This window comes from Geotrypetes seraphini, chromosome 5 (genome assembly GCF_902459505.1).
Source record: "Geotrypetes seraphini chromosome 5, aGeoSer1.1, whole genome shotgun sequence".
NCBI lineage: Eukaryota > Metazoa > Chordata > Amphibia > Gymnophiona > Dermophiidae > Geotrypetes > Geotrypetes seraphini.
In genome coordinates this window covers 125,935,202-125,953,117 of record NC_047088.1, presented here as the reverse complement: position 1 = coordinate 125,953,117, position 17,916 = coordinate 125,935,202, and the positions used below count along the sequence as shown (strand labels likewise).

The 17,916-nt window shown below is 45.3% G+C and overlaps 1 protein-coding gene across 3 annotated transcripts in view; it reads right to left on the bottom strand.

Moving 5' to 3' along the window:
• VPS16 (VPS16 core subunit of CORVET and HOPS complexes) overlaps positions 1 to 17,916 on the bottom strand; it is a 1,150,777-nt gene that overhangs the window by 249,121 nt on the left and 883,740 nt on the right. For all 3 annotated transcript variants that reach the window (XM_033944752.1, XM_033944754.1, XM_033944753.1), the window contains 2 exons: positions 4,849 to 4,956; positions 3,813 to 3,890 (listed from right to left, as the gene is read on the bottom strand). In XM_033944752.1, the coding sequence (XP_033800643.1) occupies positions 3,813 to 3,890; positions 4,849 to 4,956 (186 nt within the window). The remainder of the gene's footprint in view (positions 1 to 3,812; positions 3,891 to 4,848; positions 4,957 to 17,916) is intronic.

Genomic DNA, 17,916 nt, shown 5'->3' with positions numbered 1-17,916 from the left:
TCAGTGTTTTTTATAATGGGAACAAAAATGGAAGAGAATTAATGTGTGTGGAATGGGGGGTAACTAATTTCTTCAGCTAAATAATTCAATCCACTTCAAACAGACATAGGAGAACTTGTGCACCATTCACACACCCTCCAACCAAAAACGTCAAAAGAAAAAAACTGTTCGACAACCTCCTAGCCATTCGAGCTGCAACACTCGACCCCCAACTCTACAACCAATTGATATCAACCACAGACTGCAAAACCTTCAAAAAGAAATAAAAACCCTTCTATTCAAAAAACACATAAAACCGAACTAACACAATCAGAACTCTCCCAAGCATCACCTGCAACTACTCCATATGTACTTCTAATGTCATGACAATTTAGACATAATTTATGTTATGTTATGTTTGGAATAATGGTTACATATATGAGGTTCAATAAAAGAAAATTTTCACTGCCTGTTTCTATTCTGACCATTTATTCCATTTCATGGTTATTGCAAAAAAAAAAAAAAAAAAAAAATTTTTTTTACATGGGGGGGGGGGGGGGTGTCAAAAAATGATGGGCCCCGGGTGCCACATACCCTAGGTACGCCACTGTCAGCATCTCTAACCGAGATTACTAGAGGAACTCAGTTTTACCTGCAGAGCTGAGATGCCTCATTTGAAATGCAAGGGGTGCATTTGAACCAATTCCCCTGTGGTAAGGAGGTTCTACCCTTGTACAATGTTCAATTTTAGAGTTTACCACCACCGCCGTGGGTTCCCACGTTGAGTCTGGAGAGTTGTCTGAGTTATGTTCTACAGGAAGAGTTGCTAAGAACCCGGACTTGGAGGTTTTTCTCTCTGCTCCCAAAGCTGATCCCCTACTGCATCTTGCTTCAATTGTGGTTCAGTTGGGGTAGCCCTGTGCAGTTTCTTTCATTGGACTGTGCAGTTTCTTTCATTGGGTGAGACCCCAATTCCAGGGCCTGAAGTCATGAGAAATCCAAAGGAGCTGAGAGGTTTGGGAGCTAGCCTGGGGGCTTCTTTGCAATTAACAAGACCAGCGGTGGTGACACTAGAGAGCATTTGGGAAGCTCTCTCGAAGCTGAATGCCTTAGTTGTCAAGTCTTCCCAGGAAGTTGAAATCTTTGTGAGTACTGTGCACACTTTGGGGAAAAAACTTGATGGAACAAAAGAAGAACTACCTTACTTCTGGAATTAAGGACAACATTTTGCTTAATAGAAAAGTTGAACAACTAGAGAACTATAATCCTAGATTGAATATGCGCTTTTTGAATTTTCCTAAATCTCTGGGAGTGACTCCTATAGAAATGTTGAAAAAGTATTTAATTGAGGTATTGAGATTTTCTCCTGAAAATATTCTGTCAGTGAACTGAATATACTATTTACCTGCAAAGAAAGAAGTAGGAGCTACCTCAGAGGCAGAAGAAATGAATTCAAGCATAAGGGAATCATTGAATGTTACGGATTTGCTTGAAACCACAGTATCCGATACTTCTGAGAGCGCTACTTTATTAGTGTCATTTGTTTTTGAGCAAGATGTTTATGCTACTTTAAGATTATACTTTCGCAACTCTCAAATTTTGTTTTATGGTAAAAACGTTTGGATTTTCCTCAATGTTTTTTTTTTTTTTTAACTTTAATTCTTTATTGTATTTTCAACTTATAACAATAAAACAAATTAAAAGGAAAAATACCATGGAAACAGAAATATAGCTAATTAGCAAAAATCAAAACATTCCTGCAAAATAATTACAGGTAAAATAATACATTCCAAAGTTAATTAGTTCACAATAAGAGGGACGGACCTATAACTGACTGAATAAACTTTTACCATCAAAAACAACATTAGGAAAATAAAGATGTCACTTGATAGTCCCTGAGCAATTCCAATTGAGCAGATTAACTGTAGTATAACTCTCATGAAGCAGGTATAGACTGTGTGGAAATAAATTTAGATAATTGCTGCAGCTCATAAAATACATATCTATTACCTTTATATACCATTACACATTTACATGGATATCGTAAAATGAAGGTTGCTCCTAACCGTAATACCAGGATACATTCTTACTTTATATGATATAAAAGAAACGTCTCTAAATTTAAAGAACAGTTTAAGTAACCATTCCCTGTCGGAATCAATGGCAAACTGTACCAAAAGAGTAGCCGAAACTTAGGCTTCACTATTAGACCTCTCTAGGAAATTAGTTAAATCAAGGCTATCAGCAGACAAATTCTGCTGATTAGCAACTTGAGTTTTTATTCTCCCAGGCAAATAGTATATTTTAGAGAGGAGTGGATACCAGATGCCTCTGGTACTTTCAGAATCTCATTCAAATATCGCTTAAACATATTTTGTGCTGAGATATAAAAAACTTTTGGGAAATTTATAATCCTAAGATTACATCTTTTAGTTACATTCGCCAACATTTCATTCTTAAAATGCAAATTCCCACTATCTTTAACCCAAATTAAAGCTTGCAGTTCCAAATTTTTCAATCTAGTTTCACAGTCTGCCATTTTGTTCTCCAAAGTAGATAATTTGTTCTTAATTTCTGTGTGCTCAGAGAGCATCATCATGCAAGAAGTAGATAACTGTTGAATTTGATTACCCAGAGAAAGTTGTAGGCTGGAAATTGCCTCCCAAATCGTCTCCATATTGATGACCTTAGGTCTTTGGAAGGGGGCACTCTCCATTCTAGGACCCATAATAAAAATACCTTGAGCTGCAGCAATCGAAGAAACATGAACCAGTTCCTCTTCACGGGTTTACTCCATTTCCTCCACCCGACTTGTTGAATTATCCTCCTGCCCCTGCACAGGGTCAGGAGACCTGCTCTGCTGAGGCAGAGAGGAAACGCCCAGGGCCGATCTAACCTATGAAATCTCCTCCGTAGCTCCTGAGGGACTTGGTGGGCTCATCTCCTCCGGAGATAAGCTGGTGCCTTCAAAAGAGGATACGCTCGCTTCAGCCCGCGAGCCACCTCCAGCTGAAGATCCTTCCGGTTGTTCAACTCGGGAACCGCGCTCCACGAAGGCATCCATCGGCCCAGTAAGAGAAACAGATACCTCCGGGAACACCCGGATCTTAGATTTTCTTTTTACTATCAGGTAAAATTAAAGAAAAAATCTTTCCTGGCAACGGCGTCTTCGTGTTAGCTTCAAGATGCCATCTTAGGTTTGCTCCGTCTCCCTGTTGGATTTTCCCCAGTGTTACCAGACAAACACAGGTGTGAAGGAAATTATTTCTGGCAATGTGAACTGAAACAGTGACTTTAGGTGCCTCTTTTCTTTTGGCCTATTCATGTAAATGCATGGTTAAATATCTTGGATTGAAGTATGTATTTTTTCACCTGAACAGTTATAAGCCTTTCTGGATTTGAAGACGTTGACAGCAGGGAATGTTTAGTCATTATGAACAGCAGTTTAGATAACCAATTCCTTTGAAATATTTGTAATTTTAGTTTCTCTTCACTTTACTGGGGCCTCCCCTTTATCTATTGTGGTCTAAGGAAGATATTTAGCCAATTGTATTTTTTTTCTGTAATTTTCTTTTCTCTATGATATTTCTTTATGTTTTTCCAAAGCAAGAGTTATCTTGTAAAATATGTTTAAATAGCAATCAAATATAAATTTATAAAAAAGAAAGCTTCTATATTGCTACTAATGACTGGGGAGTTAATTCATAGTGGTTTACATGAGCTTTTCTAAAGGTGCTACAATTCAGAGTTAGCGTTTTTTGAGATGGTTTTCAATAGATGCATTTATACCATAATCAATTATCTTATGTCTATGTAAAAAATTTTGCTCTTACCTTACAAGCAAATTCATTCTTGGCCTTGCTGTACTCATCAACAGCACTCTGCAGTGCTGAGACTCTTCCCTCAATTCTCTACAAGAAAAAGAAGAATATATCACTAATAGTTTGTTCCTGAAATGTAACCAAGTTTGAAAATCATATACTAAGTGCTAACACATAGCAAGGATTTTAAAAGTAACATAAGGTTTATTGGTTTTAAAGTTCAACATTTGGATTTATTATGTTAAAATACTGTATTTATTAAGCTTGCACCATTGGTGAGGCACAAATTACATTCATAATTAAATAAGAAACACATGATATGTAACACTTAGGCCCTGATTCTACAAAGTCTACCTAAAGTTAGGCATTGATATTGGCGCCTATTTTAATTAATCAATAGGCTTAATTGGTGCTGATATTGGCACTCAATACCTCACAATTGGCTTTAATTGAAAGTTAGGCATCTAACTCGAAAAACTCAATTCTATAAAAAGTAGGCGCTTAGTCCAAAGTGCCTACACTAAAAGTGGTAGGTAGATCATGAGCATGTTATTGAGTTAGGCACCTCTTTGTGAATTAGGAGCCATTAGGCTCCGATATCAGCACCTTACTTTAGGTAAAGAAAACCCTAGCATAAATATGGTGCACCTAAATGTTAGAATGCTTAGATGATGCTATGTGTAATTCTATAATAGGTGCCTATGTTTTATAGAATCGGTGCCAATATCAGCACCTAATTTTAAGTGGACTTTATAGAATCAGGGTCTTAATGCATACTGTGGCAAGCATGTGAAGGAATAATGTCTTAAATTATTTGAATCTTATGACTTAAGTGGTAACATTTTTGACCACTTAGGGGTTGTAATCAAAATGAGCTACCATTAAGACAGGTTATTTTACCACGTTGTTCTATTTTAGAACAGGGTTCCAATTTATGCATAGTGACTTTGTGCTAAATTAGTATAGCTTGTGATAAAATAACCCACTTTAATAGTAGCCCATAGTGAAGATATTTTTAATTTTTTTTTAATTTTAAGAGGAAACGTGCCTTTTCTGAGGTGTAGCTAGAACGCATATAGAAATTTCCAAGTTCCTGATGATCATCATCTTGATTATAGAGATCCTTTAAAGTTTCAAGTTCCTGGTGTTTACAAAACTGCAAAATAAAATACAAGAAACACAAATATTGAATAAATGCTAATTTAAATAAAGGTTATAAACATAACAGCAAATCAGATGTCAGACCAAGATGATACCTTTGTAGGAGAACACTTCTCAGCAATAAATCAATGTACTACACTACAAGGAAACTTTAAAGCAATCTAGGAACATAAAACTTTTAAAGTTAAAATAAGATATTTTGAAACTAACAAGAAAGGACTTAGGGCTCCTTTTACTAAGCCGAGCTAGTGACTTTTCATCATGCATTAACCCCCGCGCTGGCCTAAAAACTACCGCCTGCTCAAGGGAGGCGTTAGCAGCTAGCACGGCCGGCAGTTTAGCGTGTGGTATTATATGCATTAAACCACTAGCGCAGCTTGATAAAATGAGCCCTTAGTGATCTGGGCTTCATGATACAGACATTTAAAAATTTAGAAGGTATTTACATATCAACAAATCTTTTTCAGATCCCACTGCAGCTCCTTGTGATCTTGGGCAACTCACTCAACCCTCCACTGTCTCATGTACAAATAGATTATAAACCCTCCAGGGTCAGCAAAATGCCAGCTTTACATAGATGCCTACTGCTTCAATAGCTTTCCGACTTGCAGGCACTATATAGCAAATTAAATAAAACAAAATACATGGATATTGAGAGACAGGGAAACAACAGACCTAGAGGAACTGAATTCAGGTTAAGAGTAAAAACAGGAAATACTTTTTCCTGAAGAACACAACATTTGCCCTACTGGGTGAGACCAAGGGTCCATCTAGCCTAGTATCTTATTTCCAATAATGGTCAGTCTAAGTAATAAGTACCTGGCAGAGTCCTAAAAAATTAGCAAGATTCCATGCTACTTGATTCCAAGAATAAGCAGTGGCTTTCTCCAAATCAGAATCAGAAAATAATATTAAATATTGAACTAAGGCCAGTACTGGGCAGACTTGCATGGTCTGTGTCTGTATATGGCCGTTTGGTGGAGGATGGGCTGGGGAGGGCTTCAATGGCTGGGAGGGTGTAGATGGGCTGGAGTGGTTTTAACGGAGATTTCGGCAGTAGGAACCCAAGCACAGTACTGGGTAGAGCTTTGGATTCTTGCCCAGAAATAGCCAAGAAGAAAAAATAAAAAAAATTGAAATTGAATCAGGTTGGACAGACTGGATGGACCATTCAGGTCTTTATCTGTCGTCATCTACTATGTTACTATGTTACCTTAACAATGGTTGAGGAATTTTTTTGTTTGAAGACTTTTCTTCCATGAATTTGTCCAAAACATTTTTTAAAGCCAGCTATAAGGAATAAATGGATCACAGTAGGGTCAGGCAGACTATGACACAGAAACATACACCCTCATAATTGTACCTACCTACTGAATTCCTTTGCTCTATTAGAGCATTTCAGTGCTCAAGAAAGAACTGAAATCGAACTGGAACCAGTAAAGGTAACTTATGAAGAAAAGCACTCACAAAGGAAGAGTAAGAAACCTGAAGCCAATAAATTATTGTTTTTAGGGGATTCTATCATCAGAGGCAATAACAATGAAACGCAAGACAAGGAACCTAAAATAGTGAAGTGTCTTCCAGGATCCTCGGCTACTAGGAATACCCAACAAATACTATCTATAATTAAGGAAGAAACTAAAAAGTCTAAAGCTGATGTTATCTATCTGGGAACAAATGACCTAGCCAACAACTCCACACTTGCAGCTCAGAAAGCCTTTCAGGAGCTTAGTGAGGGCTTCAAACCTTTTGTAAAGACTGTAGCTTTTTCCAAAGTACTGCCAGCATATGGAAAGGGAGAGCAAAGAGTTAAAAATACAGAGGAGGGGGGGGGGCGTGGCCGTGCAGAGCACAGGGAAGACATGTTCTCTCTGAGCTCCGAAGTTCTCCCTCCACATTAGCCCTTTTGAACTAACTTCTCTGAGCGGATTTACCCAAGCGCTAGACCACTGCTGCCCTCGGGTCTATGGACAAATTTGTGCTCAAAAACAGCACTGATATGGCAACAAAAAGTGGCAGGAAGGAGCGGGAACGGCTGAAATCGGGCTCAGGGCCTGATGGCAAGATGGCGGGCCAGGCAGAAGCATCGGACCTCGTGGGTGAGGATATGGTATCACGGCTCACGGATGCCGTGGTCCTAGCTCTGGGTTCCCGGCTTGATAAAGTGCAGGAATCGTTGGAGACACTTTCTGCTTCTGTGGCTGATTTTAACACCCGAGTGACTGAGGTGGAACACCGTGTGGGCACCGTGGAAGACGCGATTACCCAAGTGCAGGAGGAGCTACGCCAGCTTAAAAGCACGGTGCTGAGTGCCTCCGACAAATTGGACGATTTGGAGAACCGCTCAAGGCGAAATAATTTGCGTCTGGTGGATATCCCTGAAACTATTTTGGATGCGGATCTCCTGCCTACCCTGGAGAAATGGCTGGCCTGAGGAATTATTGGTTTCCCCTGCTTTTGGCCCGCTTCGCATAGAGAGGGCCCATAGACTGGGCAGGAAGCAGGAGGGGATGACAAAACCACGAGTGGTGATAGTTCGTATATTGAATTTTGCCATAAAAGATCTGCTCCTTAAAAATTTCCGCCAGCGAAGAGATCTTCAATTTCAAAACCATCGTATCCTGCTTTTCCAGGATTACCGTATTTTCACATAGATAACGCGCACCTGTGTAAAACGCGCACACGGGTATAGCGCGCGAAAAACACAAATTTATGTACAGCAATTTTTATATACCACGCACACCCGTATACCGCGCATGCTGCCCGACTCTCCCGTCACTGCCCGACTCTCCTTTCGGCCGCCCCGACTCTCCTCTGGCCACCCTGACTCTCCTCTCCCCCTTGAAGTCCTGTCCCCACCCTGAAAGCCTGATGCCTCCCCCGACGTCCGATTCACCCCCCCCCCGCAGGACCGCTCGCACCCCCACCCCGAAGGACCGCTCGCACGCACCCGCACCCCCACCCCGAAGGACCGCTTGCGCGCACTCCCACCCGCACCCCCACCCTGAAGGACCGCTCGCACCCCCACAGCCTCCCGACCCTCCCCATCATGTAGAAGCTCCTACCGGTGTCCTGCTGCTTCCTCTTGGCGGTCCCGACTCCCCGACACGATTGGGGCAAAAGTGAGCCCAAGCCCTCTTGCCCCGCCGACTCCCCAACTCCCCGACATTATCGGGCCAGGAGGGAGCCCAAGTCCTCCTGGCCCTGGCGACCCCCCCGCTAGTTGTTCGGGCCAGGAGAGAGCCCAAACCCTCCTGGCCACGGCGACCCCCTACCCCCACCCCGCACTACATCACGGGCAGGAGGGATCCCAGGCCCTCCTGCCCTCGACGCAAACCCCCCCCCCCCCAACGACCGCCCCCCCCAAGAAACTCCGACCGCCCCCCCAGCCGACCCGCGACCCCCCTGGCCGACCCCACGACACCCCCACCCCCCTTCCCCGTACCTTTGTGTAGTTGGCCGGACAGACGGGAGTCAAACTCGCCTGTCCGGCAGGCAGCCAACGACGGAATGAGGCCGGATTGGCCCATCTGTCCCAAAACTCCGCCTACTGGTGGGGCCTAAGGCGCCTGGGCCAATCAGAATAGGCCCGGGAGCCTTAGGTCCCTCCTGGGGGCGGGGCCTTGGGCACATGTGCCTCAGGCTCCGCCCCCAGGTGGGACCTAAGGCACCCAGACCTATTCTGATTGGCCCAGGCGCCTTAAGCCCCACCAGTAGGCGGAGCTTTAGGACGGATGCGCCAATCCGGCCTCATTCCGTCGTTGGCTGCCTGCCGGACAGGCGAGTTTGACTCCCGTCTGTCCGGCCAACTACACAAAGGTACGGGGAAGAGGGGTGGGGGTGTCGTGGGGGTCGGCCAGGGGGGTCGCGGGTCGGCTGGGGGGGCGGTCGGAGGTTCTTGGGGGGGCGGTCGTTGGGGGGAGGGGGTTTGCGTCGAGGGCAGGAGGGTCTGGGATCCCTCCTGCCCGTAATGTAGTGTGGGATGGGGATAGGGGGTCGCCGTGGCCAGGAGGGTTTGGGCTCCCTCCTGGCCCGAACAACTAGCGGGGGGGGGGGGGGGTCACCAGGGCCAGGAGGACTTGGGCTCCCTCCTGGCCCGATATTGTCGGGGAGTTGGGGAGTCGGCGGGGCAAGAGGGCTTGGGCTCCCTTTTGCACCGATCGTGTCGGGGAGTCGGGGGGGCAAGAGGGCTTGAGCTCCCTCTTGCCCCGATCGTGTCGGGTGTCGGGACCGCCAAGAGGAAGCAGCAGGACACCGGTAGGAGCTTCTACATGATGGGGGGGGTCGGGAGGCTGTGGGGGTGCGAGCGGTCCTTCAGGGTGGGGGTGCGGGTGGGAGTCCGTGCGAGCTGTCCTTCGGGGTGGGGATGCGGGTGCGTGCGAGCGGTCCTTCGGGGTGGGGGTGCGAGCGGTCCTGCGGGGGGAGGTGAATCGGACGTGGGGGGGGAACTATGTAAAAAAATTTTTGTACAACGCGCTCATGCGTATAACGCACAAGGGTGTGCGCGGTATGTAAAAACCACGTATAACGCGCGCGTTATATGCGAGAAAATACGGTACTCCACAGAGGTGGCTGCTTTTCGCCAATTTGCACTGCCCTCACGGAGAAGCAAATTCGATTCACATTGCAATTCCCTGCTAAGCTCCGGGTTATCCACAATGGCACACCGGTGGTGTTTGAAATATGTGCGGCGGCCAGAACACAGCTGACCACGTGGTTCCCTGACCTACTGCCGGGAGCTTGATCTGCCTTTTTTGCCTCTGTGGAGAGTATGCACATTTGACTCGGAGACCTTGGAGAGTGGGGGATACTTCTACCTGGGAAATCCGGTTTGGAACCTGGACTATGTTTACTTGTCCAGTTTATGCAGGTTTGATGTCACATTTTTGTCTTGTTGCTGCTACAGCGGTTTGCCATCTTATTGACATTTTTATTTCTTTCTTTCTGCTTCCCTGCTTGAATTGGCTCTGTATCTTATACAATGACACGGACTAAGTGGGGGTGTGGAACTGTTTTTTGATATATACTGTTATATTTCCTACATTGTCTTTCGTTTCTTTCCTTCTTGGAAGTTTGGGCTCTGTTTTTCAGGCGCTGTGAGGGGGGGCTTCTGGCCACATGGAGTCCTTCTTGGTGTGGTGGTTTTTGGTCTGTTGGGGGGTAGGGTGGGAGGAGGGAGTGGGGTGTTCAGGCGGGGGGGGGGGGGAGGGGGGAGGCTCCTGACCTGTGTGCATGTTGCTGATTCATGTGAGGAAGTGCAGTGGAGATTGGGCTCCTGGGGGATGGGCTGGGACTCTTGGCAGCTGTTTTGTGCTCTTTTTCTCTTTTGGTATATCTGGTTCTTTTTTCTTTCTTATGCCTGTTAAGAAGGGTTTGAGGTGTGTGTCATGGAATGTTTCTGGTATCAATTCTCCTATTAAGAGAACTAAGATCTTGCAGTGTCTAGCCAGACATCAGGCTGATGTAGCTGGACTGCAGGAGACTAAGCTCACTGAACGGGAACATAGTAAATTGTGTCAATCCTGGGTGGGGCAGTGTTACTCGGCCTCATCCTCCAAAACTAGGGCTGGGATGGCACTGTTGATCCGCAAATCGGTGTCTTTTACTTCATCTCGGGTCCTCTCAGATCCAGAGGGACACTATGTTATTGTCCAGGGTTCTCTTAATCAGCGCTCTGTAATTTTGATGTCCGTATACGCACCCAACAGTGCACAGCGGTCCTTATATAGGACACTATTGGGGGTACTGCTGTCTGTCTCACAAATCCATGAGTCTCAGAAAATCTTTTTTGGGGATTTTAACTCTATACTAGATCCATATCTGGATTCCTCTAAGGGATCAACTCACACCTCCGGTAGGTCCGATAATGGGCTTGCTGCTTGGCTTTGGATCTAGTGGATGTCTGGCGGACCCTACACCCAGGGGAGCGGGATTTCACTCATACGTCTAAAGTGCATAATTCCTCCTCTAGACTAGATTATATTTTCCTCTCGCACTCTTCCTTTTATGCGGTCCACACGGCTGAAATTGGAGTACTGGCTATCTCGGATCATACCTTGGTGTGGATGGACATCAGCTTCTCGGCTGGCGCCCTGGGGGGAGGGAAGCACTGGCGATTCCCGATAGCACTTTATTTGGACCCAGACTTTAAATCTTACTTGGAGCAGCAGTGGCGGGACTATGCGGAATTTAATGGGGACCATATGGCTAATGGAACTTTGTTTTGGGAGGCTGCCAAGGCAGTGCTCCTAGGGGCTGTGATAGCTTATTGTGCGCGACGCAAGAAAAGGTTAGCGGAAAAAATCTTGGTTCTTGAACGCAAGAATCCTACCCTGCCTCATAAACATGCTTTTCAGACGGCCCAGTCAGTACTCCACGCATTTCTTCATGAGAGAGCCCACAAATCCCTTTTCTATTATAAGTACCGACTACACCGTTTTGGTAATAGGCCAGGTAGAATGTTGGCCCAGATGACCAAGGCGAGGCGAGGTGCCAATTTGATTACCTCGCTTAAAGATGATGGGGGAAGGTTGGTCACGGATGAGTCTCAGATGGAAAAGCTATTTGTCACCTTTTATAGCTCTCTATATACTGCGGAAGTAGTGGGTCGGGAATCTCAGATTCGGGCTTTTTTGGACTCTTTGCCCTTACCAAAACTATCAGCGACGGACTCGGAAGTCTTGGCTTCTCCTATAACCCGAGAGGAGGTGCTGGGTGTACTCAAGCATCTACCTCTTTGTAAATCTCCAGGCCCGGATGGCTTGGGGGGGGGGGAATTCTATCGTCTTCTTCAGGGGTATGAGGCTGATCCGTTACGGGGATACTTTGAAAGAGCGGCGGAGGTCGGGCAGTTTCCTCTTGGAGCGAATCGAGCACTGATTACTGTATTGCCTAAGCCGGGAAAAGACCCCTTGCTTATGGGATCCTATAGACCTATCTCGCTTATTAATGTTGATCTAAAAATTTTAGCTCGGGTTCTGGCTAACCGTTTGGCCCAGTTTGTTCCCTCTTTGGTGGGTGAGGATCAGGTAGGTTTTGTGCGGGGGCGATTAGCAGGCCATAATGTTAGGAAGCTCATCCTTGCTTTGGCCCATTGTGTTTCTCGGTAGCAACCGGCGCTGGCTATTAGTTTTGACTCCGAAAAAGCCTTTGATAAGAGTAGAGTGGGCTTTTTTATTCCCCTTGTTGCGATATTATGGGTTGGAGGGGTTCTTTATGAGAGCTCTTGGGGCCCTTTATTCACACCCAGTGGCGGCCGTATTGGTTAATGGGGTAGCTTCTCTGGACTTTGTGCTTCAACGAGGAACTCACCAGGGCTGCCCCTTGTCCCCTCTGCTTTATATATTATTTTTGGAGCCTTTGTTGATTTCCCTTAGATGCCATCCTCAGATAGCTGGAGTGGAGTTGGGGAATTCCTCTTTGCGTTGCATGGCTTTTGCCGATATTATTATGGTAATGTTGACTGACCCGGTTTCGGGCCTCCCTAGATTATTGGAGATGTTTCAACGGTTTGGGGAAATCTCGGGCCTCAAACTCAATGTGTCTAAATTGGAGGCGCTTCCTCTTCATATTAGTATCTCACATGCGTGGGCTGATTTCCCGCTTCGGGAAGCACCACAGCAGGTAAAATATTTGGGGGTTCTGATACCGTCATCCCTCACGCGACTCTATGAGATCAATGTGAAGCCCCTGCTCCGGAGCACAGTTGAGCTCCTCCGCTTGTGGAGTGCTTTGCCGGTATCCCTTGCGGGGCATATATTTTTGTACAATATGATGATTGTCCCTCAGTGGCTTTATCTGTTTCAAACTCTTCTGCTGTGGTTGCGGACCGGGGACTTAGCTCTGTTATGTAGGGCTTTGAGGACTTTCTTGTGGCGTGGGCGCCGGTCTCGGCTATCTCTTCGTATTTTGATGTTGCCTGAGTCGCAAGGGGGATTTGGACTGCTCGACATTCGCGCCTATAATCTGGCTTGTGGGACTAGATTGCTTCGGGACTGGTGTATGAAGAGCTCCTCTTTTTTAATGTTTTCTGTGGACAGGGATTTTTTTACACCCTATCTCTGGTTTGTTTTTGTTACATGCTCCAGCTGCCCATTTGGACTCTGTCTACCGGGGACATGTCGTTTGGGCATATATGAGACACATTTGGAAATTACTTTGTAAACATCTGGGCATTAACTCCCACATAACTCCTCTTCTACCACTGGTGGGTAATTTGCATTTTAAACCGGGCAGTGACAGCAAGGTGTTTAGGATTTGGCATGCACATGGAGTTCGTAGAATTGGGGATACTCTCTCCGATGGGGGCGATCTCCTTTCTTCTACCGAATTGGGGTCGCTGTATGGGCTGGATAGGGCGGACGCTTTCGGCTACTTCCAGCTCCAACATTATGTCCGCAGCTTCTCTGGGGATCTGTTCAGCGGTTCTGTGGCACGGGATCTTAGGAGGTGTTTGGCGTTGGGGGAGGACACGCTTCACGTCTTCGCTGTTATGTTGATGCTCTGGGCCCCCCCTACAGACCGAACGGGCTGATTGGTTGGCAGGGGCATGGAGTGCTGACTTAGGCTGCATAGTTCCGTCTGCACTGATCTCTCGCTGCTTTGTTCATTTGCGCACCATATCATGTAACATGTTACACAGGGAACAAGAATATAAATTCCTTCACAGGGCTTTTCTCTCCCCTCACAGAGCACACCGGGCCGGTATTGCGGCTCATGCGGGGTGCCCCAAATGTCCCGTCAATCCTGCTTCCCTGGGGCATATGTTTTGGGAGTGCCCCTCTGTGCGCGCCTTTTGGCAGCTTGTTTGGGTCTTTTTGTCCTCCTTGGTTAATGGGCTCCCAGGCTGTAACCCCTGTGTAGCTCTTTTTTACCAGGCGGCGGAGCTTCATGGTTGCACTGTTGGGCAGCGGCAGTTGATTTCTAAGGCCCTTTTGCTGGCTAAGAAAGCCATTTTGACTTTTTGGTGAGAGCCGCATGCTCCCTCCTTCTCTATATGGCAGGGGTCTCTTTATGACTTAGCTCTCTTGGAAAGACGGGATGCGGGCACTCAGGATGAACGAAGGTGGTCTCGATTTCAGGATGTATGGGAGGAGTATTGGCTGTCCCTTCCCCATCGCGAGAGGATTCTACTATTGAACTGTTAGCATCTACTGGGGTCTTCCGTCCTCTTCTGTCCTCTCCCTCTACAGACTCATTCTTACCTAGATTCTCTTCTGGGGCTCATTTCTCTTTCTATTTATTTTTTCCTCTTCTTCCTCCCTTTTTGATCTAGTTTTCCTCCCCATTTTGTCTCTTTTGTGTATTTCACAGGTCGGGAGTAGGGGTGGGTGGGGGGGTTGGGGGGGGGGGTTTGGATTCGGTTTTCTATGGTGTATTCTAATGTATGTTATAGTTTAGTATTGGGGTGATACACCATGTCTTGGGGGGGTTTTCAGAGGGTTTTACATGGAAAATTGTATTGAGCACCTCTTGTTCCTGAGACATCTGATCTTGGTTGTGTATATGACCTTTGCTCTCTGTATGCCCGGTAGGGCGGTTTTCTCTGGATTGCTGGATGTCCCTTCACTCTGTTCTGTTCTGTGTGTACTGGTTTGCTCAATAAAGAAATATTATATATAAAAATACAGAGGACTTCAATAGGTGGCTCAAAGCCTGGTGTCATCAAGAAGGCTTTAGGTACATAGGAGGATGGGGAAATACATGGAAGGACAAGAAGCTATATTGTACTGACGGCTACATATTACTACAGCAGGAAAAATAATCTTTGCGGAGAAATTTAGACAATATGTTTCTAGGCATTTAAACTAGAAGATGGGGGTGGCATATGTATGAAGCACAATTATAGAGACCACCCCCGCAAAAGACAAGATGTGATCGTAGTAAAGATTGCAACACAAACAATATTAGCAACTCACTTCTTAGCGTTGCAACGGGTAGTGAAACGAAACAAAAAACTATACAAAAAAGATCACCGCTGAAAAATAGCTGGAAAGTGATGACCACAAATGCTCGCAGTCTAAGCAATAAAGTTCATGATCTGCAAGCCCTGATGTTAGAGGGAGACCTGGATATTGTTGCTATCAGAGACATAGTTCAGTGAATCCCACGAATGGGATGCAAACATACTGGGATATAATCTCTAGGACAAAGAAATGCAAGGGACCTGGGGAGAGGAAGATCTGATTGTGGATATCCTCCTCCCCCCACCTGGACCTTCTAGCCTGCCAACTATCCGATCACACACTCACGTACCTTGACCTGCCTTCTTTGCTACATTACACCAGGCAAATGGAACACCTCCAAACACGAACTCGAAGATTTCGTCTTCCAGAACTTGCTGAACTCAACTCATAACTTACTCCTTGGAGACATTAATCTACACCTAGAAGACCACACCTCAAAACAAGTCGAAGATCTACTCTCATACCTCAATGCACTATCCTACCAAATCCTTAACCCCCAACCCATGCATGAAAAATGCCACCAACTGGATATTGCAGCATACACACCCAAAACTCCCACACACCAGATATCCACATCTCCAATGGTACCTTGCATTCCTCCCTCTGGTCAGATCACTACAAATATACCTTCAACATCAATTGGCACAAAGTAACAACAAACCTGAACCACAAAAAACCTCCTTCACAACTCGCCAAAAAATCGAACCAACCACATTCTGGGACAAAATAGACCCCGCAATAGGCTCTACAGATACCAAGGAATTTATATGCCACTGGCGCACCTTAAGCGAAACAACACTGAATGTTCTAGCCCCTTTAAAACCCAAAAACAGAATTTGCAGGCCATCCGACAAATGGTTCGACACTGAACTTCTACAACTAAAAAGGCACTGCAGACAACTTGAAAGAGCCTGGAAAAAGCAGAACCATGAACAAACCAAAGTTGAGTGGAGAAAACTAATCAAACAGTACAAGATCAAACTTAATGAAAAACGGAAAGCCTACCACTCCAAACTAGTTGGCACCAAAGCCCCAGACACTAAAATTCACTTCAAACTAGTAAAAAACATCACTGACACCAAGCCTCTCTTAGCCACTCAAGGAAATCACCCACCAACAGCCTCCCAGCTAGCTGACCACTACAAAAGCAAGATCACCACAATCAGATCCACCTTCAATAACTCATCAGCCTACCTCAACGAGATTATAACAAAACCTACATCAGAAGAACCCATAGTAGCCGAGAGGACCTGGACCTCCTTCCCTCTAGTTCAATGGTCTGATATGGACCGTCTATACAAAAAATACAACAAAGCATCATGTGACTTGAACAACTGTCCCTCATACCTCCTAACAAACGCTACCCCTAAATTCAGAGCCAACCTCATGCAATGGATTCAATTCATACTCACGGATGGTCAATTCCCACTTGAACTAGGTGAGATTATAATCACCCCTCTACTGAAAGATCTCAAAGGCCCAATAGATACCCCCTCTAACTACAGACCCATCGCCTCAATCTCACTATACGCTAAATTAATAGGACTAGTAGCACAATACTTCACCAACTACCTAGAAGATCATAACATATTTCACCCCTCTCAATCAGGATTCAGATCCAGCTATAGTACAGAGACATTATTAGCAACGCTACTAGACACAGCTAGACAGCACCTTAGTAAAGGAGGAAGAATGTTGCTAATTCAACTCGATCTCTCAGCGGCATTCAACCTGGTAGACCACACCATACTACTCCAGATACTAGACGCCATAGGGATCTCAGGAGCAGTATACAACTGGTTCCAAGGATTCTTAAAATCAAGAACCTAAAGAGTCAAGTCAAACGACCACAAATCGGACCCCTGGTCTAACCCCTATGGAATCCCCCATGGATCACCACTATAGCCTATGCTCTTCAACCTCTTCATATCCTCCCTTGGCTTCACTTTAGATACCCTAAACGCAACATCCTTCAGCTAAGCAAGTGATATAACCATACTCCTCCCCTTCGACACCCAAGACCCCACCTCTTTAGGCAACCTAAAAACAACACTGGAAGTAGTAGAATAATGGATGCTAGAACACAAACATAAACAAGAAAACCACTCAAAAAGCATTTTTCACCATGCACAACCTTCGAAAAATAAGAAAATTATTTGAAAAAGTTCACTACAGGATCATAGTCCAATCCCTTGTCCTAGGACTAGTGGACTATTGCAATATCCTCTACCTTCCATGCCCCACAAACTTGATAAACCAACTGCAGACCATTCAAAACACAGCTCTCAGGCTGATCTATTCACTCGGAAAATTTTACCATATCACTAATGCCTACCTATCACTAGCTACCAATACGAGCTCGACTCCAATTCAAATTTTATTGTCTACTATACAAAGCAATAAATGGAACTGCACCCACCTATCTCAACAACCGTCCAAATTTCAACCGCACATCCAGAATAAGAACCCAGATCCTATTTCAAGGGAACTCAGCAAAAGAAGATGTACGACGGCCTCCTAGCAACGCAGGCAGCGAAACTGGACCCCTGTATCTCCAACCTGTTGTCAACTACAAGTGACTTTAAATCATTCCGAAAAGAAATCAAAACTCTGCTATTCAAAAAAACTATACAACCGACCCTAACAAGTAACCAACCCTAAACTCTTCTTCCCTACTAGTATTCCTCAATTCTCCTCTCTTCCCCAACCTCTCCCCTCTGCCTCCTCTATTTAACCTCCTTAATTCTCCTCCCTTCCCCAACCTCTCCACTCTGCCTCCTCTATTTAACCTCCCCTAAACTGTAATCCCCCTGCATCTACTATGTAAGCGTCCCCTAAATTGTAATTCCCTGCATCTACTGTGTAAGCGTCCCCCAAATTGTAACTTCCTGGAAAAGCCCAGCTATCTTATACTATAATCCGCTTAGAACTGTAAGCATCCCCTAAATTGTAACTTCATGGAAATGTCCAGCTATCTTATACTGTAATCC